The 23,767-nt window shown below is 42.0% G+C and overlaps 1 protein-coding gene across 1 annotated transcript in view; it reads right to left on the reverse strand.

Moving 5' to 3' along the window:
* Window positions 1–23,767, reverse strand: part of LOC100645366 — a 115,076-nt gene that overhangs the window by 2,855 nt on the left and 88,454 nt on the right. The window contains 49 exon segments of the mRNA XM_048404297.1: window positions 9–209; window positions 290–658; window positions 901–1,848; window positions 1,926–2,513; window positions 2,648–2,830; window positions 2,937–3,146; window positions 3,271–3,447; window positions 3,577–3,789; window positions 3,924–4,292; window positions 4,559–4,753; window positions 4,849–5,046; window positions 5,255–5,467; window positions 5,572–5,925; window positions 6,066–6,254; window positions 6,360–6,629; window positions 6,801–7,121; window positions 7,406–7,732; window positions 8,214–8,537; window positions 8,888–9,187; window positions 9,405–9,710; window positions 9,875–10,195; window positions 10,276–10,587; window positions 10,680–11,006; window positions 11,090–11,407; window positions 11,632–11,937; window positions 12,268–12,570; window positions 12,682–13,014; window positions 13,206–13,517; window positions 13,974–14,297; window positions 14,566–14,883; window positions 14,962–15,267; window positions 15,489–15,794; window positions 15,993–16,313; window positions 16,466–16,771; window positions 16,905–17,237; window positions 17,357–17,674; window positions 18,036–18,341; window positions 18,477–18,782; window positions 18,872–19,204; window positions 19,282–19,596; window positions 19,708–20,028; window positions 20,220–20,537; window positions 20,621–20,926; window positions 21,311–21,613; window positions 21,696–22,031; window positions 22,115–22,429; window positions 22,597–22,917; window positions 23,024–23,341; window positions 23,422–23,727. Coding sequence (XP_048260254.1) covers window positions 9–209; window positions 290–658; window positions 901–1,848; window positions 1,926–2,513; window positions 2,648–2,830; window positions 2,937–3,146; window positions 3,271–3,447; window positions 3,577–3,789; window positions 3,924–4,292; window positions 4,559–4,753; window positions 4,849–5,046; window positions 5,255–5,467; window positions 5,572–5,925; window positions 6,066–6,254; window positions 6,360–6,629; window positions 6,801–7,121; window positions 7,406–7,732; window positions 8,214–8,537; window positions 8,888–9,187; window positions 9,405–9,710; window positions 9,875–10,195; window positions 10,276–10,587; window positions 10,680–11,006; window positions 11,090–11,407; window positions 11,632–11,937; window positions 12,268–12,570; window positions 12,682–13,014; window positions 13,206–13,517; window positions 13,974–14,297; window positions 14,566–14,883; window positions 14,962–15,267; window positions 15,489–15,794; window positions 15,993–16,313; window positions 16,466–16,771; window positions 16,905–17,237; window positions 17,357–17,674; window positions 18,036–18,341; window positions 18,477–18,782; window positions 18,872–19,204; window positions 19,282–19,596; window positions 19,708–20,028; window positions 20,220–20,537; window positions 20,621–20,926; window positions 21,311–21,613; window positions 21,696–22,031; window positions 22,115–22,429; window positions 22,597–22,917; window positions 23,024–23,341; window positions 23,422–23,727 — 15,423 coding nt within the window.

The following is a 23,767-nucleotide window of genomic DNA, read 5'->3' on the forward strand; positions in this document are numbered from 1 at the left end:
GAAATTACTTTTGTCACAGCGGACGACTGCGTTTCCTCTATATCCAGGAATACATTCACAGATCATGGTTCTTACAGGAGACGTGTCGAGTACTTTACAATCCGCGTTTATTCCACAAGGTTCGATCTTCACGCAAGGATTGATGCACTCGCCATTGAAGCAGGCGGTCTGAGATGGACATTCGTTATCCGCCTTGCATTTCTCTGTCACTGAGTATTAAGAAACAACGTTAAGAAAAAATAACAAAAAGGTAATACCTATAGTATTATAAAAATCGAATCACTCTTACGTTTAGTACATCCCACTTTAGTATCTCCGATGTAACCGGGAGGACAAGCACACTCGACTACATGGTTATAGACGTTACAATCCATGTTCCCGGAGCAAGGATTTATTCCACAAGGATTCTCGCAGCGCTCGTTAATGCAAGCTTTGTTCGTGGGACAATCAGAGTTACTCTTGCAACCAAGAAGGACACAGGAAACTCTAGGATTGCCTCCATATCCTGGTGGACACTCGCAAATAGCTTTGTGGTTGATACCATTGCACTGAGCGTCTTTTCCGCAGGTGGTGATTAATGGAGAACAGACTGGAACACAGTTGTGCTGGACACACGCGTGTGATCCGCTGCAGTCACTATCTGTGCGGCATCCGGCGACTGAAAATTAAATTACATTGATCTTCAAACAAATTTGTCTTAAAAAGTTAAATTATTATCAAATTTTTATTAGATAAACTTCTACTTAGGTTCCAATATTTAGGTTTCATTCAAAAAATGTGATTTTACATAAACATCCGCTGTCTATATGTATATGATACTAGAACTTACTGCTTAATCTTTCCAAAATCGACATCTTTCGCCTCTGAGAAAAATGGTTAATGACAGAAGCACAGTCTTACCTTTAGTGCAAGCCAAGTCAGGATTTCCATCGTATCCCAGAACACAAGAGCAAATTGGTTTGTGATTTGCAACGCTACACTTCGCATTGGGGCCGCAGGCACAAGGATTCTTGCACACCGCGTTAACACAGGACTTTTCTGAAGGACAGTCGCTATCGTTAGTACATTCAATCTCCAAAATCGGTTTCGTGGGTCTACAAGTTCCGCTGCCGCTGCTCACGTATCCACTAGGACATACACAGACCATCGTTCGAACCGGGGACGTCGGAAGGACTTTGCATTCTGATGGATCGCTGCAGGGTTGCACGACAGTGCAAGGATTCTGGCATTTATTATCAAAGCAGGCCAACAAATTAGGACAATCACTGTCCTCTTTACACTCTGGTCTTTCTTCCGGTTTACAAGCGATGTAAGGATTGCCTGTATGATGAGGTGGACAACGACAAATGGGTAGATGATTAAAGACTCTGCATTCGGCTCTGGACGAGCAAGGATTGTTATGAACGCAAGGATTGATGCACTGCATATTGATACAGGAATGGTCTCCAGGACAGTCGCCATTGCTGTAGCAACCGATTACTCTGCATCGATCCAAAGGATTTCCATGATAACCGTTACGGCATCGACAGTCAGCTTTATGGTTGTTGGGGAAGCATTCTGCGTTTACTCCACAGTTATCAGAGATTAGGCAAGGATTCACGCAGTTGTTGTTCACGCAACTCTTGTCTAGAGCACATTCGCTGTCGCGCGTGCACTCTACGGAATAGCAAGCGATATCCGGGTTGCCTTGGTAGCCTTCTTCGCAAGAGCAGATCGGTTTGTGATTTCGTACGATGCACGCAGCATTGGTACCGCAGTTACAAGGGTTCCTGCATTGTCTGTTGATGCAGGACTCTGTGTCGCTGCACTCATCGTTTGTCGTGCAAGTGCCGATTATTGCTATTTGGACTGGAAAATAAAATATTAGTAGAAAAATGCAAAGTTAAACCAAAGAAGTCTGTGATTTTAACCTTGGAGTTACTTACTTGGTCTACAAACGCCGTCAACGTCAGTGGTCCAACCTTCGGGACACGTGCACGTCATGGTTCTCACGGGCACAGTGTCCAAAACGTTGCAACGTGCATTCTGCAGACATGGTTTGATCACTGGACAGGGGTCGATACACTTATTTTTAATGCACACCAATTTGTCAGCGCAATCAATATCGATTCTACATTCTGGTTCGTCGAATGTTATCGTGGGATGATGTGTACAATAGGAATATGGATTTCCAGCAGGAATATTCTCTGGACAACGGCAGGTGGCCACGTGATCCTGAACGTAGCAGATTGCGTTTTGAGCACACGGTGAATCTTCTAGACAAGGACTAACGCAGCGTCCGCTGTCGCAGGCTAAATTTCGAGGACAATCGTGGTCAGCACTGCATTCCACTCTTTCACAATGCACTTCCGGATTGCCTAGATAACCTGGACCGCAACGACAAATGGCTCGATGGTTTTGGCCGTAACATTCTGCGTTTATCGCACACTTGTTCTCCAGGATGCAAGGATTCACGCATTGGCCATTGTAGCACGTTGCTGCGCTGTTGCATTCACTGTCCGATTCACAGTCCACTAAAGAGAAAAAAGATTTTGTAAAGTTGCGAAGCTCAATTAATTGGATTATTTTCCTATAAATTTTATGGAATTTTGTGAAATTGAGAAACTTAATTAGATCGAATTATTTTTTCAGAATTTTGTTAACTTACATTTGAAGCAACCTAGTTGAGGATTTCCAGAATAACCAGGCGGACAGACACAGGATGGATAATGATCTACGACGTTGCACTTGGCGTTCGGACCACAATTGCAAGGATTGATGCACAAGTTGTTTACACAGGCAGCGTTACCCGCACAATCGCTGTTCGAAGTACATTCGGCTACAATTTCCGCTGTAAAATAAATAAGTATACATCGTAAATCATTTGCGAACAGGGTGATATATCGACTTTGTTATTCGTATAGGCATATTAATTTTCTCAAGTTCAAAACACTTACGTGGAACACAGTTGCTTCTTGGATCACCAATGTAGTTGGCAGGACATCTACAGACTGGATTGTGATTGTTCGCGTGACATAGTGCATTTCTGCCGCATGGGTCCTCGACAACGCAAGGATTCACGCAGAGAGAATTTATGCACCGTTTGTCGTCGGAGCACTCGCTGTTGGCGTAGCATTCTGGACGAACTGGTGGCAGTGGTATTGGAACTGGAATGGAAAAATGAACAATTTTCATCATACTAATGTACAATATAATTTTGAACTGTGAATTATTATATTTATTTATTATTTAGCTACTATATTTGATATTATAAATATATTCAAAACTTACGTCTACCGCACTCGATGTAAGGATTGCCAGTAAATCCAGGCGCGCAATGACAGATTCCATTTGCCACACATTGGGCATTCACTCCACACTGAGTGGTCAGACAAGCCTCGATGCAAGTTCCACCCACACACTTGTCAGAATCGTTGCAGTCCTGATCTTGGTGGCACTGCAGGACTCCTAATGTTGAAAACAAAATTCATATTGTAACAAAATGATGTACTTTCAAATGATATATGTAAAACTACTAATAGTATAAGAATATTGACCAAAGAATATAATATAATGATTGTTTGAAATAATGTTTACCGATTTCCTTGCACAGTCCATTTACGTCGGTGATAGTGTTTGCAGGGCAAGTGCAGATCATCGTACGAAGAGGCACCGTGTTCAGTACTTTGCATTCTTGTTCACCAGAGCACATGTTAGAGGATAAGCAAGGATCTTGGCATTTTGAGTTGATGCATGCGAAATATGCTGGACATTCGCTGTCTTCTTTGCACTCTGCTTCAATTGGCACACCTTGGAGAACAAGAGAATTATTTTTAGTTTCGATTCTTCACCGAGGATGCTCTATATTATGCTGTACGTTAACTACACCAAGGTCAAGGCTTAATTAAAACAATGCTAACAACGTGAAAGAAAACTCAACTTACCACTGCACTCAACATATGGATTTCCAGTAGTTCCCAGAGGACAAGTGCACTTAGGCTGATGATTTCTCGCGACGCAATTCGCATTATCCGCGCAAGTATCTTCCTCGCAAACTGGTCGACAGACTCTGTTCAACCTATCGCAGGCTTCGTGATCTGCGCAATCCTCGTTGTAATGGCACACTGTGGAAATGCAGGCGATTCTTGGGTCGCCTTGGGTACCTCGTGGACAGACGCATTGCGCCCTGTGAGAGACCGCGATACATTCTGCGCCACGACCGCACGCGATATCTCCAACCAGGCAAGGGGTGACACAATTGTCGCGCAGACAGGTCTTGTCGTAAGGACAATCGCTATCTGACTTGCACTCGGCTAGAAAGAAAGAAAATTTTTTTATTATCTTTTAAAGTTAGTTCAAAGATATAGTTTAAAAAATGTTGGAGCGTAGAATTGCAAAGCTCAAAACTTTGAAGTATAAAGCGTGATGCAAATTGGACCAGCACGTTTTTACTTTTGAAGATGTACTGGAAAATTTTAAACAGACGCAAAACTAACAAAAAAATAAAATTTGACATCAAACATTTCTTCGTATATTAAGTTTTATCTCTGGAGAACGAAACGTCTTGTAACAAACTTACGTTTGAAACATTGCACTTGAGGATCTCCCGCGTAGTTCTGCTGGCAGCGACAGGTCGGATGATGATTGACAGTGATACATTCCGCGTTCAAACCACATTGCGTGCTGACACATGGACTCTGACATAGCTGGCTAATGCAAGCCTCGTTGGTCGCGCAATCTGCGTTCGTTGTACACTCCGGGAACGAGTCAGTGTCTAAAATAAAATTAAAACATTTGTTTCAGTCATACCTCCTTAAAAGCCAACTCTCATTGTTCATCTTCTATTTTATATCAGTTTCGACTAATTACCTCTATAACAATTTACGAATGGGTCGCCTGCGGTGCCACGCGAGCAATGACACTGTCGATAATGATTTTGGACAGAACACTCTGCATTTGAAGCACATGGATTGATAATGCACGGATTGATACATCTTTCATTCAGACAGGCCATGTTGGAAGAGCATTGGGTGTCGGATTTACAAATGGCTTCGATCTGTTTGTCCACTGGAGAAAAAGAACAAAATTATATTAATCGTATATTAATACGCAACCGCTTCACAGATTGTAATTATAAATCAAATTCAACCGTGTTATTTTTTACGAAATGTCGAAAATACGTACTTTTTTTTACAAAGAGCGATTATTCTCTAAATCGTACATTCTGAATTCTTCGTCATTTTATTACGCGATCAAAGGATTATTTGACACTTACCGGGAATACAAGCGACGGTCGCGTCTCCAGCAAAGTTTTGCAAACATTCGCAGACCATGGTTCTCATTGGTAAAGTGTCTACGACGGTACATTTCGCCCCAGCGATGCAAGGTTTGGTTTCGACACACGGATCTTTACAAACGCCATTGAAACAGCCCAGTTTGCTGGGACAATCTCCATCTACTTGACACTGTGGCTGTGGTTCGATCGGTTCTAAAGCAAACCGACAAAGTTTTCGTTTATTGATCCATTCCAAATAGAATTAAGTACGGCCATAAAAGAGTTAAGAAAAATAGGAATAGAGACATTCTAATTACCCATTAGACACGAGGTATATGGATTACCCACGTAACCCGGAGGGCATCGACAAATAGGACGATGATTAATCACGAAACATTGCGCTGATGGTGGACAATCGCAAGGGTTTACACATTTTGAATCGCGACAGGCTAAAGACGATGGACAGTCGTTGTCACTAACACACTCTGGTCTCTCGCATGCTTGGTACGGATTTCCTAAGTATCCATCAGAACAGTAGCATCTTGGCCTATGGTATCCATCGGATCTGCAGAATGCATTCACACCGCACTGTGTCACAGAGCAGGCATCTATGCACTCGTTGTTGATGCAAGATTGAGTCAATGGACAGTCGCTGTCACCGCGACAACCAACTGCAAAAATATAACAGGTATATTATACTAGAAATATTATTTCGTACTATTCTATATTATGTTTTCTTACTAAATGTGTAGTACGTATAACAATATAGAGAGAAAATTGACTCGCGTGAAAAGATATTTGGAGAACGTACTTTCGCCACAGTATTGTTGAGGATTGCCAGTGAAGCCTTCGTTGCAGACACAGACAGCTCGATGCATTTGTACGTGACAACGACTGTTGAAGCCACAGGAATCCAGTGTGCAAGGATCGACGCATTTTTGATTGTAACAAGTCTTGTCGTTTGGACAGTCGGAGTTCTGAGTGCACTCTGCAGTTGGTTCTGCGGAAGTATATTGAAAGCAAATGTTATAATTTCTTCCTTTTTCTTTTTATTAAGATTCTTAAGATCTTTTTGTAATCTGTTGATAATATTTCAAAAAATCACCTTCGACTGTTAGAACGGTGCACTGTATGCGAGCGTTGCCAGTAAATCCAGACGGACAGGAGCAGACAGGCTTGTGGTTGACCGTCTGACACAGTGAATTAATACCACAAGAACCGATGCAAGGGTCTCTGCATTTCTGGGCGAAGCAAGCCTTGTCTCGTGGACAGTCGGAATTAATGACACATTCCGGATAAATGCACGCTGCAACGCCGTTTCTGACTTGACATTCACCGTTATAGCTGCACGGAGATGGATTACAAGGATCGGTTTCTGAAACAAATAAATCAATCTTCATTCAATCGATTCGAAAATTATTTTCGTAAACAATTAACTCGTTTTATCATTACATTGTCTCTATTATTCTTTTCTATTACTATTAAATCAATAAAAATTGGCGACTAATTAAAATAGAACATGACGGTTTGAGAATCTCGAAATTACCAATTTTGGTGTAACATTCTTCGAATGGATTGCCGATCAACGGAGATGTACAGCTGCAGAGGGGACTGTGATTGATAGCTTGACACGTAGCCTTGATACCACACACGTTTTGCGTGCAAGGATTTATGCATTTGTTGCCGATGCAAGCCTTGTCTCCTGGACAATCTGAGCTGATCACACACTCTGGATGACAGCCTGTGACACTCGAAGGAACTCCTTGAAGACCGGGCAAACACTTGCAGACTGCCGAGTCGCCGATTTTTTGGCAAATTGTGTTAGGTCCACATGGAGATGGTGAGCAAGGATCTCTTTCCTTTGGTACTATAAGCAAAATAATTTTATGTATTGACGACGATTCGGACGAAGAACGGAAAGCTTGCGTAGTGAGCTTCGATAAAGTATCTACATTATTCTACTATTTCTCACGTCTTGGCAAAGTCCAAGCTACTTTATTTGTTTAATAGTATTGTGTTCAATAGTATTGTGTTTTCGCAACTTTACACTATCTACGCTATTTGTTAATACACCCTAAATAATAATCGCTGCTAAAAAATTGTTAAGCTCAAAAAAAAAAAAAGTAGAATAAACGTGTAAGAATAAAATACCTTGAGGAACAGCATGACAGATGGTGAACGCGTCTCCGATAGTAGGTAAAGGACAGGAACAAATCGGAATATGATTGGACACAGTACAAATGGCTCCAACGCCACAAGTACCGGGACAAGGATCTTGGCACTTGGTTCGAATACAAGCCTGGGATTTCGGACAGTCAGTGTTCACCAAACACTCTGGTTGACAGCCTTCATACGGATTTCCCCTGAAATCTGGCAGACACTCGCAATATGCAGTATTGTGTCTCTCGCGACAATACGCGTTAGTTCCACACGGTGAAGGACTGCACGGTCTCGAAGGTGTCGGTGGTTCTACAGGCGCTGCAATAAAATTTGGACACAAAGAAATTAATAAACCGTTTAAAGTAATACGTCGGTTAGTACTTTACAAGAAAGAATTTGCGTGATCGTGAAAAAGAGTTATTTTACAAGAACATAAAACTGTACAAGAACGCGGATAAAAATGGCAAATGATTTAAACAAAGATCGTGGAAAGAATAAGAGAGAATGAAGAACGTGTATGGACAAAGCTTCGAGATCTTGATACAGGACTAATGATACCTGTGTATAGTCAACATGCAATTCTTTCTACATCGTACAATCTCTATATACACTATATACAAACTAAGTAAAATCCAATAAAATCATTAAAAACGATGAATAATAAAGTAATAAGTATTCGTTAAAGGAACATAATTTAAGATATCTTAAGTGAAAAGTCGCGAGATTTTGTCTCTCATTCTTGATTGCTCGATAAAGTTGCTCGATTCGATTATTTTTTATTCACGGGATTATTGCTTACTGCTGGCCACGGAACAAATAGCGAATGGGTTTCCAGTGTATCCCTCGGGACACACGCAACGGATGTAATGCAGGGTAACTTGGCAGAGAGCGTCAGTGCCGCAGAGTCCTGTACAGGGATCGGTACACTTCTGTCTAACGCAAGCTTGATTGCTGGGACACTCGCTGTTCACGAGACATTCTGGCCTACAATTGGGAGGAGAGCCTACAAATTCAGGCATACAGGCGCAAGAGGCTTTATTGTCTGGTGATACTGTGCATTGGGAGTTTGGTCCACACGGCGAGGGTTTGCATGGGTCCTGGCTGGGTTCTTCGTACTGCGGTTCTGTTCGTTGATAAAAATTTGTCCTCGGTTAACAATGGCTTTGATGGATCTTATAAATGGAAACTTTTCATATAGAAATCGGTGCTGTATGGGATTTATTGTAGTATACAATCTTAGGATTTATTCTTTATTTTAGAAATTGATTGGTTCTGTTTTGGAAAAAAGCTTTATAATAAGATCGACAATTGGTAACAGTAATAACTGATAACAATAGAGTGCGAAGAGGAATAACTGAATAATCGATCATTTAAAGGGAAATAATTAAACAACAGATAATTGGAAGTAGTAGTGTTTCTGTAGAGGATTTTAAAGACAGCACCGATCCAAATACACATTGATGGGTTACTTACTCATGGGGAAACAGCTGACAAATGGGTCACCGGAATACTGTGCGGGGCAACTGCAAATGGGATTATGGTTTCGTACGTTACACAATGCGCCTTGACCGCATACGTTTTCACATGGGTTCTGACAGCGTTCGTTCACGCAAGCTCTGCTCTGTTCGCAGTCAGAGTTCACCAAACATTCGGGTCTACAGCTGGGTGGAGTTCCAAAATATCCAGAGAGACAGGAACAAGAAGCTTGTTCGCCAAACTCGCGGCAAACGCTGTTGGGTCCACAGGGCGAAGGTTCGCAGGGTTTCACGCGTTCTATTGTAATGTGACACGTAAAATCATTTATTAATCAATGGTTCATGGCATTTCTCACTCTTTTTAGGATTTATTAAAATTAACTAACAGTTATTGAGATTTTCGTAGTTTCTTCAATGGGATACTTTTTAATTTTTCTCTCTAATTGATCAAAACTATTCGAGGGCTAATAAGATTCTTTAAACTTTTCTTTAGAGTTAATTAATTCTGCACTCACTTCTAATAGGTCTGCAGAGGGTAAATGGATCTCCCTCGTGATTCTCAACGCAACTACAAGTGGGAATATGGTTAACCACAACGCACTCAGCATTCTGTCCACAGATTCCAGTGCAAGGGTCCACGCATTTATTGTTGGAGCAAGCTCTATCAAACGTGCAATCGGAATTCTGCACGCATTCTGGTCGACAACCTTGATACGGATCACCACGATATTCGCTTATGCAGCTGCACACGCCATTTCGGCATAACGCGTTCGGACCGCAAGGCGATGGATTGCACGGGTCTACTGAGACTGGGAGTACAGCTATATTTGTCGCAATAAAACCAATTAATTATTCATCGCACGAAAATGTGCAGCTACTTTCATCTTACTAAATACAACATTACTCGTGAAAATATTCGAACACTCATAGTGGACAGATACTTTCGTGAGCCATTGTACATCGAATAATCAAGAATAATCCTTACGTGTGGGCGTTAGGCGGCAACTGGTGAAGGGATCTCCCGTGTAATCTGTAGGACAAGTGCAAACAGGTGTATGATTAATCACATTGCAATATGCGTTCGTTCCACAGGATCCGGGACACGGGTCTCTACACTTTTCTCTGATGCAAGCCTTGTCACTGGTACAGTCGGAATTAATCGAACATTCTGGTCGACAGTTGGGGGCTGAGCCAACGTAATTGGGCAAACAGGAGCAGGATGGAATGCCTCCTATATCTTGGCATTGAGAGAATGGGCCGCAGGGTGATGGAACGCATGGGTTTACAGGCACAGGCAGACTTGGTGCTAAAACACGGAGCGTAAATTCAAGAATTCGGTCATGATTTAACGGATATAATCACACGGCACTATTCTCAGCCACTTACTGGTCACATCGAAACACTTTACAAACGGATCTCCCGTCTGGCGAGGATCGCAGCTGCAAATGGGACTGTGGTGGAAAACTTCGCATCTCGCGTTTATCCCACAAACTCCAGGGCAAGGGTCAACGCATTTCTGATTCACACAAGCTCTGTTGCTAGCACATTCTGTGCTAACAACACACTCGGGCCTACATCCTGGTGGTGTGCCTTTGAAATCGGGAAGGCAAGAACAAGTGGCTTGACCATTCACATTGGCGCACTTACTGTTTGGTCCACAGGGTGAAGGTTCGCAGGGATTCGTCAGACTTGTCGCAGCTATTGTTATGGATATATTACGATATCGTTATAAAATTATACTCTACATAAATGGAGAATATTTCTTAATATCTGCAGTTGGGAAAACTCACGGGGTTGTTTAAGTATGCTGCAAGCTGTAAATGGATCTCCAGTGTAACCTGAGCTACAACTGCAAATTGGAATGTGATTCACCACTTGGCAATCGGCGTTAAAGCCACAGGTTCCTGGACAGGGATCTTGACACTTGTTCCTTATACAGGCTCGGTTAGATGGACAATCGGCATTGATAATACACTCTGGCCTACAATTTTCGTATGGGTTTCCATAGAAGTCAGGTAAACAGGTGCACCGAGCTGTACCGTATGATTCGCGACAAATGGCGTTCGGGCCACAGGGAGATGGCTGGCAGGGGTTGAGTTTTTGTGGTCTATCTTCGACTATAAGTGGAATAAAAAAGAAGTGACGTTAATTTTTTTTAAATGTACTTAAAAATGGATGATTAAGGAAGAGAAAATCTTACTTGGTTGGGGTGTACATTGTACGAACGGGTTCCCAGTGAAATTGCTTGCACAAGTGCACATAGGGGTATGACTAATCGTCCTGCACTCTGTGTTCCTGCCACAAGAGCCAGGGCAAGGATCCGCGCATTTCTGATTGATGCAAGCCTGCTGCGCTGAACATTCTGTATTACTCAGACACTCGGGTTTGCAATATGGTGGGACTCCTACGAATTCAGGAAGACAAGAACACGAGGGTGCGTTGTTGGTGACTTGGCATTGAGCGTTTGGACCACAAGGCGATGGCTGACAAGGATTTATCGGGGTATCTGGCTCTTTTACTAAAAGAAGATGTCAATCTTAGCAGGACTATTCCTCGGTACAAAAATATTTAGTAAGTTGTGTAATCTCATAGTAGTAAAATACATTGGATCCGGAAGTAAAATAATTAAATTGATAAATATTTTTCAGATTTCAAATTTGCAAAATTCAAAATTTTCAAGAAAAAGCCGGAATAGAGATATATTTTTGACGAGAAATCTTTGGAGTGATAAATGAGTCTTACTTTGTGGGACACACTGAACAAATGGATCTCCGGTATACTGCTCGAAGCAGCTACAAACAGGATTATGATTAATCACGGAACACTGAGCAGACAATCCACAAGCACCGAGACAAGGGTCGATGCATTTTTGGTTACTGCAAGCTCTGTTTCGAGGGCAATCTGTGCTAACAATACACTCTGCTCTACAGTATGGTGGCGATCCTTTGAATCCAGTAACACAGCTGCAGACAGCTTGACCGTTGGAAGGACGACAATGGCTGTTCGAACCGCAGGGTGATGGGTTGCATAGATCAATTGCGGTGGTTTCTGTCATACCATAAATTCCAAAATATTAATAATAAGCGTGTTTCAACTGCTGCTGAGCAATCTGATCTCAGATTACAAAGGAAAAAAGTATAAAAAGTAACATTATATTAAGTTTTAACGTATATTCGTCCCGTTTCCTTCATTTTTCATAAATAAGAAAACGATATGAATTTACGTTACAACTCACTATTGTACAAAATATACAACGTGATACCGCACGTAATTAAAACAGATTCGTTTAAATACAATTCACAGGCTACGTATCATACACGGTGGAAATGAAAATAATTTCAGGGAAGAATAAAACCAAAGATGAGTCAGGGGACCAACCTTGGATAGGATTACACGAAACGAAAGCATTGCCTGTCATGTTCCTAGGACAGCTGCACATAGGTAGATGATTGATCACGTTGCACTCTGCGTTTATTCCACAGGTTCCTACACAGGGATTTCTGCATTTGTGCAGTAGGCAGGCTTCGTTTCGGGAACAGTCGGTGTTGATAACACATTCAGGGCGGCAAATGGTGTATGGGTCGCCCAGATAACCAGGCAGGCAAGTGCATACACCACTATTGCATTGTGCGTTTGGTCCACACGGTGATGGGTTGCATGGGTCTGTTGGGGCTTCTGAGACTGAAACAAGTGGCTCAATGTACTCCTCCCGGTCTATCACTTACATACTAACCCTATAAGGGAGCAGAAGAAAAGAAAAAAAAAATATTAAATGATTGTCTGGATTCTTACTGATTGGCGGAGGAGTTGGTGAGCAGCTGGTGAAAGGATCGCCGGTGTATCCTTCGGGACAAGTGCAAGCTGGCGTATGATTGACAACTGTACAGCGTGCGTTCACGCCACAAGATCCTGGACAGGGGTCTCTACACTTCTCTCTAATGCAAGCTCTGTCTGCTGTACAATCTGAATTGATGGAACATTGCGGTCGACAATTTGGTGGCACTCCGATGTAGTTGTTTATGCAAGTGCAGACTGGAGTTTCTCCAACAGCCTTGCACATGGCGTTTGAACCACAGGGGGATGGGGTGCAGGGATCCTTAGGGTACGGCTCTTCCGGTTTTGACACTATAGCGTTAATATCGTTGAAATACGAGATATTGATAGGGAACACTTCTTAGTTGATAATGGAATTGCATAAATTTTCTTATACAGGTTCAGGGAGTACACCATAAAGCTCAGAAAAATATTTGAAAAATGTTATTGTTAATTATAATTGATTTACGAAGATTACGTAACAAGATTTGTTTCAAACTTACTTGGAGCAGGGAAACAGTAAACAAACGGATCTCCCGTCAAACCACTTCCACAACTGCAAATCGGACTGTGGTGCACAACCTTGCACTGTGCGTTACGGCCACAGGTACCAGGACAAGGATCTCTACACTTCTGGTTAATACACGCGAGATTCGAGTTACATTCCGAATTCACGACACACTCTGGTCTACAGTTCGGTGGGGTTCCTACATATTGAGGCTGACACGAGCACACTGCCTGACCATTTACTTTCTGGCACTGGCTATTTGGACCACAAGGGGATGGTTGGCATACGTCTCGCTCGTCTTCGTCGACTGTAAAGTGTATAACATGGAACTTCTATCTCGAAGCAAGAATAGAAGGAGCAATGTGAAATTGAAGATCACAGGAGAAAGACCCAACGGGACGTTTTTGTTGATATTTTTATTTTAATGTCTCTTTATAACTCAAAAGGAGTATTTTAAGAATTGAAAATAATTCAAAGATATGATCCTTTTAAAAATAACTGGAGGATTGGGGAAATTTTATGAAAAGTTGAAAGTACATCTATCAAGAATTTTGATACTCTGGCAAGAAATATTTTTAAAATTATGGCAACAGTGGAAAAATACATGTTCGCCTTGAAAATCGATTCAGAGAACAATTTTTGTAACATAGAATTAACTGACAACGTATTAAATAAGAAAATATTCTCCCCTGTAAAAAGTGAAAAATATAACACATCGTGTCTTTTCCTCTGTACTCTTCAATTATTCGTGTTAATTACTCACTTGTGGGAGCTTTGTATACGCAATTCACGTATGGATCGCCAGTGTATTGCGGGATACAGGTGCACACAGGTAGATTGTTTACTACTTGACAGTTGGTATTGGAGCCACAAGAACCAGGGCAAGGATTTTGACATTTGAATCTGATACAAGCTAAATGAGAGGGACAATCTGATGATCGAGTACATTCTGGTCGACATCCTTCGTAAGGATTGCCGATGTACTCGGGCAAGCAGGTACAGGAACTAAGATCATTCTGTTCGCGACAAATGGCGTTTGCTCCGCACGGAGAGGGTTGACAGGGTCTAGATGCGACTGTTGTCTCCGCTAAAAGAAGTTAAGGACGAATTTAATTGGATTATTAAGTCAATGAATAATGATAGAATGAAAGATAATGAAAGATAATGTACGTTTTTTTGGGAACTCGAATTATCTGATTTTTTTAAGCATTTAAACTTCATTATTTCTAGTAAAAAGAGTGTTCTTTTCTTCAAGAAAAATTCTACGCTACTATACTAGTTTGTCAAAGTTACCAATTATAACAAAGTCACGTCAATAAGGTATCAATAAATGAAACATCGATCGGGACACTTACGTTGTCTGGCGATGCACTGAACGAACGGATCTCCTGTGAAGTCCTTCGAGCAAATGCACGATGGAACATGATTCACAACGTGACATTCCGCGTTCGAACCACAAGAACCGGCGCAAGGATCTCTGCATTTACGTTCGATACACGCCAAGTGACTACCGCATTCACTGTTACTTATACACTCTGGCTTGCAATTTGGCGGAGCACCAATAAATTCTGGTTTACAAGAACACGACGGAGAATTATTAACCACTTGACAAACTGCGTTTGGACCGCACGGTGATGGCTGACACGGGCTGGTTGGTTGCACTGGTTCTTCAGCTTTTCAAAAAACCCACAAATTAAATTTCCGTTACCTCCGTAATATCTCTAAATTAAATAATCATAAAAGACACCTACGTTTAGGTAAACAACGCACGAAAGGATCACCAGTGAATATTGAAGGACAGCTGCAAATAGGATTATGATTGACGACCTGACACCTAGCTGATACTCCACAGGATCCAGGACACGGGTCTCTACACTTGAGATTCACGCAAGCTTCGTTCAATGGACAGTCACTGTTAACTATACATTCAGGTCGACAAGCTGGTGGGTTTCCTATGTAACCAGGGGCACACGAACACACTGCCTGTCCACTGATGTCCTGACACCTACTATTAGGACCACAGGGTGACGGGTTGCAAGGTTGTACTATCTCTGGGTCTGCAAAACAAAGGGTTGGATTTTTAAGGCAAAATATAATTTTCCATGGCTAGATAGCTATTTCAGAATACTGTGCGTCAGCGAATGTTTAAGTTGACAAAGGCCTCGGTTCAACGATTTCGAGGATGTTCGACACGTTTCAGCTTTTTTCTCGACTAATTTTATCACAAATCACATACAGGTTCAATGTTATTGATCGTTGTCATGTTATAATAATTTACCTTTCACTGGGAAACATGCTGTGAACGCGTTTCCTGACATGCCATCGGGGCAACTACACATGGGAGTATGATTTATCACCACGCATTCGGCATTCTGTCCGCAGACACCGGTACAAGGATCAAAACACTTGTTACGATTGCAAGCTCTGTCTAGAGGACAGTCTGGGTTCTGAACACACTCTGGACGACATCCGTAATATGGATCACCGTGGTATTCTGGTAGGCAAGTGCATGTACCATCGCGACACAGTGCGTTCGATCCACACGGTGAGGGGTTGCAGGCATCTTGGGGCGCTGTTGGTGAAGCTAGTAGGAAAAATATCATTAAATTCTGTTCTAAAGGCTGAAACTATTAGATATTGTTCTGAGGGATAAAATTGTGATGAAAAGTGTCATTAAATATCGTTCTGTATGTATCAGAAAAAATATTAAAAATACTGTTTCGAAGGAATGCGTTCGTATTATTGTTTTCATAAAGTTCTAAATTTCTATGACAATGCTTACGAGGAGATTCTAGGAAACAATTGACAAATGAATCGCCTGTGAATCCTTGGGGACAAGTGCACACAGCCATGTGATTCACTACTAAACATTCTGCTCCAGTACCACAGGAACCTGGACAAGGATCTGTACACTTTTGTCTGAGGCAAGCTCGGTTACTGGCACATTCTGAATCGATGGTACACTGCGGTCGACAGTTTGGAGGAGTTCCTATGTAATCGTCCATACAGGTACAGCTTGGTAGGTCTGCGTTTCCAACGACGCGACACACGGAGAACGGGCCACAGGGCGATGGCACGCAAGGGTTCACTGGTTCGGGTACCGCTGAAGGAAAATATTACCATTGAGAACCTATCCTTATCTTTTTCATCCAACGTTGTACTTTAGTAAATGATCGACAACTGGTTTTAAATTTCAGTGGGTTAAAACGAATGAATTGGAATAGTTTTGCACGAAATTCAGCCCGAATTACTTACTTGGAACTTTGAAACATCTAACGAAGGGATCGCCGGTGTATCCTACGTTACAGCTGCAGATCGGACTGTGATTAATGGCCTCGCATCTAGCATTGATACCACATATTCCAGGGCAAGGGTCGACGCATTTGAGGTTCTTGCAAGCGCGGTTTGTTGTACACTCTGAGCTGACCGTACACTCTGGCCTACACATCGGTGGAGATCCCAAAAATGTAGGTGAACACGAACAGATAGCCTGTCCATTGAATACACGACACAGACTGTTCAGACCGCAGGGTGATGGATTACAAGGGTCAGCTGGTTCCGCTATAAGAACGTCCATATTACAAAACCGTGAAAACCTATGACTTTGACATTATTTTCATAAGTTGCACTGCTCGAAAATATCTGAATAAGAAAATTTCGGATAATGGAGGTTCCGCCTAACATAAACACTTACGTGGAGCTTGAATAAAGTTACATTGAACAAACGGATCTCCCGTATATCCAGATTGACAGGTACATAATGGAACATGATTAACAACTTGACACATTGCATTGTATCCACAGAATCCTGGACAAGGGTTCTGACATTTGGATCTAACACAAGCTTGATCAGCCGAGCAATCGGAGTTAACGATACACTCTGGCCGACATCCTTCATAAGGATTGCCAATATAATCAGTGATGCATTTACAGGATGCTGCTCCGTTTTGTTCGTTACACACTGCATTAGATCCACAAGGAGATGGTACGCAAGGGGTGAGTTTCTCTATTTCTTGGTCTTGAATAACTACAAATTGTAAATTATTTCTCTTGTGAGAAATACTTATTCGTTTCGACGATAGAATATTTTCTGGGAATATTTTACTCGTTTGTTACTTTAACCGTTTAATGTGAGAGTCTTTTTACCTGGTTTTGGAGTACACTGTACAAATGGATCACCAACGAAACCCGAAGAGCAAACGCACATAGGCGTGTGGCTAATTATTCTGCATTCTGCATTAGCGCCACAGGAACCGGGACAAGGATCGCGACACTTTTGATTTATGCACGCCAAACTTGTAGGGCATTCGCTATTACTAATGCATTCTGGCTTGCAATATGGCGGTGAACCGATAAATTCGGGTAAACAACTGCATGAAGGTGAATTTCCTGATATTTGGCACTGAGCATTGGGTCCGCATGGTGATGGCTGGCAAACGTTTATCGGTTCTGGCTGAATTGGCGCTAAAAATTTTATTCAGATATTAAAAATGAACCTCTTCATGGGTGCTCAGATATTCGTGATATTTTGCAGACTCGGTGGAACATTGGTACAAATGTATTTTGTTTTAAAAAAATAAAGGGATGTTACATTTATCTATAAAGTTTCGTTACGAATCAGCACAATTAGAAGTACAATATTAGTAACCTGTTCCGATATTTATTATAATATTTTATCTACTAGCGTTTTATTTAATTTGATATATTAATATGTTCTAATATTTCTAGAGTTTAATTTTACCTGTAATTTTTTGGATTTAAAAATACATATTCTTACTTGTATCATTTGTGCACCGAATCTCTCAGTTAAAAAAAGGGAACTTACGAAGTGGAAGACACCTAATGAAAGGATCTCCCGTGAATCCTTCAGGACAGTGGCAAATAGGATTACGATTCGCGACAGTGCAACGAGCTCCCAAGCCACACGAGCCCACACAAGGATTTATGCACTTCTGGTTACTACAACTCTCGTTTGGTGGGCAATCAGAGCTAACTACACATTCTGGGCGACAGATTGGCGGGTTTCCTAAATAACCTGGTACGCAACTACACACTGCCTGGCCATTCTTCACTCGACATTGACTGTTAGATCCGCAAGGCGATGGATTGCACGGATTAGATGGAAGTTCGGCTGTCGAAATACGATTACTTGTAAAAACGTCTGGATTTAAATGCCCTCTTTAACTAAATAATTTGTTTAAGTAAATAAATGGTCTTGACTTGTAAATTAAAGAAATAGAAAATTCTTTTCAACACGACAAAGTACCTATAGCTGGACGACAGAATGCAAAGGCATTTCCTTCGAAACCAGGAGAACAACTGCACATTGGAACATGATTAACCACGTCGCAGATTGCATCAGGGGCACATGCACCAACGCAGGGATTCTCGCATTTATTTCTCACGCAAGCTTTGTTTCGGGGGCAGTCGTTGTTAAGTACACATTCTGGTCGACAACCGATAGTAGAATCCCCATAGTAATCGGGCATGCAAGAACAGATTCCGTCGTTGCAAATAGCGTTAGGTCCACAGGGTGATGGATTACATAAATCCGTCTGTGTTGGTTCAGCTGCTACCAAGAATTTTGTATCAATCATTTTAAAAACTCCAATCGAATCGGTGATAGAACACAAAAAATCTTTCTGAATTGAAACTACTTACGAGGAGTGACTAGTTGATTGCATTGACTGAAAGGATCACCGGTGTATCCAGCGATACAAGAACACATAGGAACGTGATTGAATACTGTACATTGAGCATTGAAACCGCAAGAACCTGGGCATGGGTCTCTGCATTTTTCTCCCATACAGGCTTTACTAGGTGAACAGTCAGAATTAACTGTACATTCTGGCCGACAGTTTGGAGGGCTTCCAATGTAAGTGGGTAGACATTGACAAGATGGACCGCCATTGACTACACGACATTCTGAATTTGGACCACACGGGGAAGGCGAACAGGGCTGTGTAGCTTCGACTGCTGTCGGTGGTAGTGCTTCTGAAAGGGCAATTATGAAATAAGGAGTCTATATATGTAACTGCAAGATAATTTAAATTAGTTTCAAGACATCTTACGTGGTGCAGGGAAACATCTGATGAAAGGATCTCCGGTGTATGATTCTCTGCAAGCACAGATCGGACTGTGACTTTTGACCACGCAGGTGGCAAACGTGCCACAAGAATTGGGACACGGGTCCATGCACTTTTGGTTAACGCAGGCGCGATCTTGAGGACACTCTGAGTTCAGAACACACTCGGGACGACACATTGGAGGCGTGCCTGTGTATTCTGGCAGACAAGAGCAAACAGCTTGGCCATTTACTACACGACATTGACTGTTAGGTCCACAAGATGAAGGGTTGCACGGATCTTTGTATTTCGTTTCATCTTCTACAAGATTTTAATTTAGAACCATGAGAAACAGCTCGGTGTTCTTTGAAATTTTTGTTGATAAAAATTTATGTAAAATGCAAGAAGGGATGAAAGTTTGTTTATTCGTACCTATTTCACGTATCAATGCGCAATGTTGGAAAGGATTTCCACTATAACCTTGAATACACGTGCATGCAGGACGATGATTGATGACTTTGCATTCTGCATTTGTGCCGCATGTGCCGGGGCAAGGATCTTGACACCTAGAGCGTATACAGCTCTGCGTGGATGGACAGTCAGTGTCAACGACACATTCGGGGCGACATCCTTCATAAGGGTTACCGACGTAATCAGCCAAACAGGTACAGGATCCTACATTGTTTTGTTCGTTGCATATCGCGTTGAAACCGCACGGTGATGGAGTGCACGGAGACTTATTGACAGGGACAGCTAAAAATTTTTTCAATGGTAAGAAATAACCAATAAATACAATCAATGTTAAAGGTCCTCTCTGCATAAGATTATTGCTTCGACCACGAATAAATTTCAATAATGATCGGAAATTGTAGTATCTCCAAGGAATCTTTGGCAACTATAATTTAGAAGTTAAAAAACAAAAGAAGGAAATTTTTAATTCTTACGTGGATTGGGTGAACATTGAGTGAAAGGATCTCCAGTATAATCGCTAGGGCAGACACACAAAGGAGTATGACTGACAACACGACATTCAGCGTTCGTCCCACAGGATCCAGGGCAAGGGTCTCTGCACTTCTGATTCACGCAGGCCAACTGACTTGGACATTCGCTATTGCTTGCGCATTCAGGTCTGCAATTGGGTGGGCTGCCTATAAATTCCGATAAACACGAGCAAGAGGGAGCATCATTGACAACTCTGCATTCTGCATTGGGTCCACATGGAGAGGGTTCGCATGGGTTTTGCGGTACTGCGGGCTCGGGTGCTAAAATTACACATGTGGATTACGATTACACGTCTCATAAATATCGTTAGTAACAGTGGAAATATTGAGGGAACAAATCTTACGTCGTGGAACACACTGAACAAATGGATCGCCAGAGAGTTCAGGTGGACAGCTGCATATAGGATTGTGATTTACAACGTTGCAAGTAGCTCTGAATCCGCACGAACCGGGGCAAGGATTTACACACTTCTGATTATTACAAGCTTCTGTCAAGGGACAATCGGAGCTGACTGTACATTCTGGTCTACAAGAAGGTGGTGCTCCTAAATAGCCTGTTACACAGGAGCAGACAGGCTGACCATTAATCTCTCGACATACACTGTTTGGTCCACATGGCGAGGGCGAACATGGGTTTCCTTTTACGGTATCTGTTATCATGGAAATATGGTATACATTTAGAGATGCTAATTTACGATAGTGTTCTTAATATTTCAATCGTCGTTTTGTTAGCGGCCATTAAGAGACGTTTCGAAAACCCCTGGTTTATGCCACGACTGTGTATACTGGTAGCGAATAATGTGACTTTTCCGAATCCAAAAGATGCACACGTGTTCTCAACTCTTCTCAAAGTTACCTTTGAAATAGCACAGGCGTGGCATAAGCTATGTTAACAGTTATCGCTAATATCATGTAAAGTACGAAATAAAAATAAAAATTAAGTATTCAAATATTAACGTGACCGAAGATGTTACGATCACCTACTATCCACAGACATAAATCAAGCATTGAATAAAGAGTTCGTCGCGTTGTACCTTGTAGGATATTGCACTGAACAAACGCATTTCCAACCATTCCACTTGGACAACTGCACATCGGTACGTGATTATATACGCGACACTCTGCATTTAAGCCACATGTTCCAGGACAAGGGTCGACACACTTGTTTCTTATACAAGCTCGATTCAAAGGGCAATCTGTATTTAATACGCATTCTGGTCGGCATCCAACATAAGGGTCACCCTGGTACTCTGGTAAACATGTACAGACACCATTGTCGCAACGTGCATTAGGACCACAAGGCGAAGATGCACAGGAATCGACAACATTTGGTTCAGCTATGAAAGGAACAAATATGTTTCTCATTTTCTTCAAACATTTAAGGAACTTCATTTAATAATGTATTTTCAGCTTTCTTACTTGGTTTAATAGGAGCTGGATAGCAATTGCTGAAAGGATCTCCCGTGTATCCTTCGAAACAGGAGCATATTGGGATATGATTCAAGACCATACATTGAGCATTGGAACCACAAGAACCTGGGCAAGGATCTCTGCACCTTTCTCTCATGCAAGCTTGACTAGGGGAACAGTCAGAGTTTACTGTACACTCTGGTCGACAGCTAGGAGGGCTTCCAATGTAAGTTCGTAAACATTGACAAGATGGACCTCCGTTAACTACACGGCACTCCGAATTTGGACCACACGGTGAAGGCAAACAGGGTTGTGTAACTTGGACTGCTGTAGGAGGTGTAGCTTCTAAAAGGGTAATTAAGGAATGAACGGGATATTTAATTATAGAACAATATAAAATAATTCCTCAATTTTCGAAATGTCCTTACGTGGCGCGGGGAAACATATGGTAAAAGGATCTCCGGTATATGATTCTCTGCACGCACAGATTGGACTATGGTTCCTGACTACACAAGTGGCGAATGTTCCGCAAGAGGCAGGACATGGATTAACACACTTCTGGTTAATGCACGCACGATCTTGTGGACATTCTGAATTTAAAGTACACTCGGGACGGCACATGGGAGGTGTGCCAGTGAATTCAGCCAGGCAAGAGCAGACACCTTGCCCATTTACGATGACACATTGACTGTTTGGTCCGCAAGGTGAAGGGTTGCACGGATCCTTATTTTGCGTTTCATCTTCTGCAAGATTTTAATGTTTGTTTTACATCGTGAAAAAATATTTCTACTTATCGTCAGGAATAAAAAGAACCATGATCTTTTCTTTCCTCAAAGCTTGCTCAGAATACATAATATTTCTTGTGATGACACCTCGTCAGAGAACGAAATGGTTGTATATTTATTCATACCTATTTGTGGAATGGGGGTGCAGTATTGGAATGGATTTCCAGTATAACCTTGAATGCACGTGCACGCAGGACGATGATTAATGACCCTGCATTCTGTGTTCGTGCCACAAGTACCAGGGCAGGGATTTTGACATTTAGAGCGTATACAACTCAATGTGGATGGACAATCCGTGTCAACCACACATTCTGGACGACATCCTTCGTAGGGATTGCCCATATAATTGATTAAACAGGAGCATGAACCTACGCCGTTTTGTTCTTTGCATATCGCGTTGAAACCACACGGTGATGGGGTGCATGGAGAAATATTGATGGGGACAGCTAAAACGTTTTAACATATCATTTAATATCTTCGAGGGATACAAATTTTTAATAACTGTAATTTAGAGAAAAAAAAATCTAAGAAAAGAAAATTCTTGACTCTTACGTGGTCTAGGTGCACATTGAGTAAAAGGATCGCCAGTATAATCTCCAGGGCAGACACACATCGGAGTGTGACTGACAACACGACACTCCGCGTTCGCCCCACAGGATCCAGGACAAGGATCTCTGCATTTCTGATTGATGCAAGCCATCTGACTTGGACATTCGCTGTTACTGGCACATTCGGGTCTACAATTGGGAGGGGTGCCTATAAATTCTAGCGAACAGGAACAGGAAGGTGCATCATTTACGACTTTACATTCTGAATTTGGACCACATGGAGAGGGTTCGCATGGATTTTGTGGCACTACGGGCACAGGTGCTAAAACAACGAGCATCAATTTTGTTCACGTTACGCAAATAGTTGTATAAATAGGAAAATTTGTATGAAGCAAATCTTACGTCGTAGAACACACTGCACAAATGGATTGCCAGTGAGATCAGCTGGACAGCTACATACAGGATTGTGATTGACAACATTGCAGGTGGCTCTAAATCCACATGTACCAGGACAGGGGTTTACACATTTTTGATTGTTACACGCTTCTGTTAGAGGACAATCGGAACTGACTGTACATTCTGGCCTACAGGTAGGTGGAGAACCTAGATATCCTGCCACACACGAGCAGACTGCTTGTTCATTGATCTCTCGACAGACACTGTTAGGTCCACAAGGCGAAGGAGAGCAAGGGTTTTCCTTTTCGGTTTCTATGACATAAGATGATAAAGTTTCAGTGGAGTGTTCCAT

The sequence above is a fragment of the Bombus terrestris genome, chromosome 3 (genome assembly GCF_910591885.1).
Source record: "Bombus terrestris chromosome 3, iyBomTerr1.2, whole genome shotgun sequence".
NCBI classification, from domain to species: domain Eukaryota; kingdom Metazoa; phylum Arthropoda; class Insecta; order Hymenoptera; family Apidae; genus Bombus; species Bombus terrestris.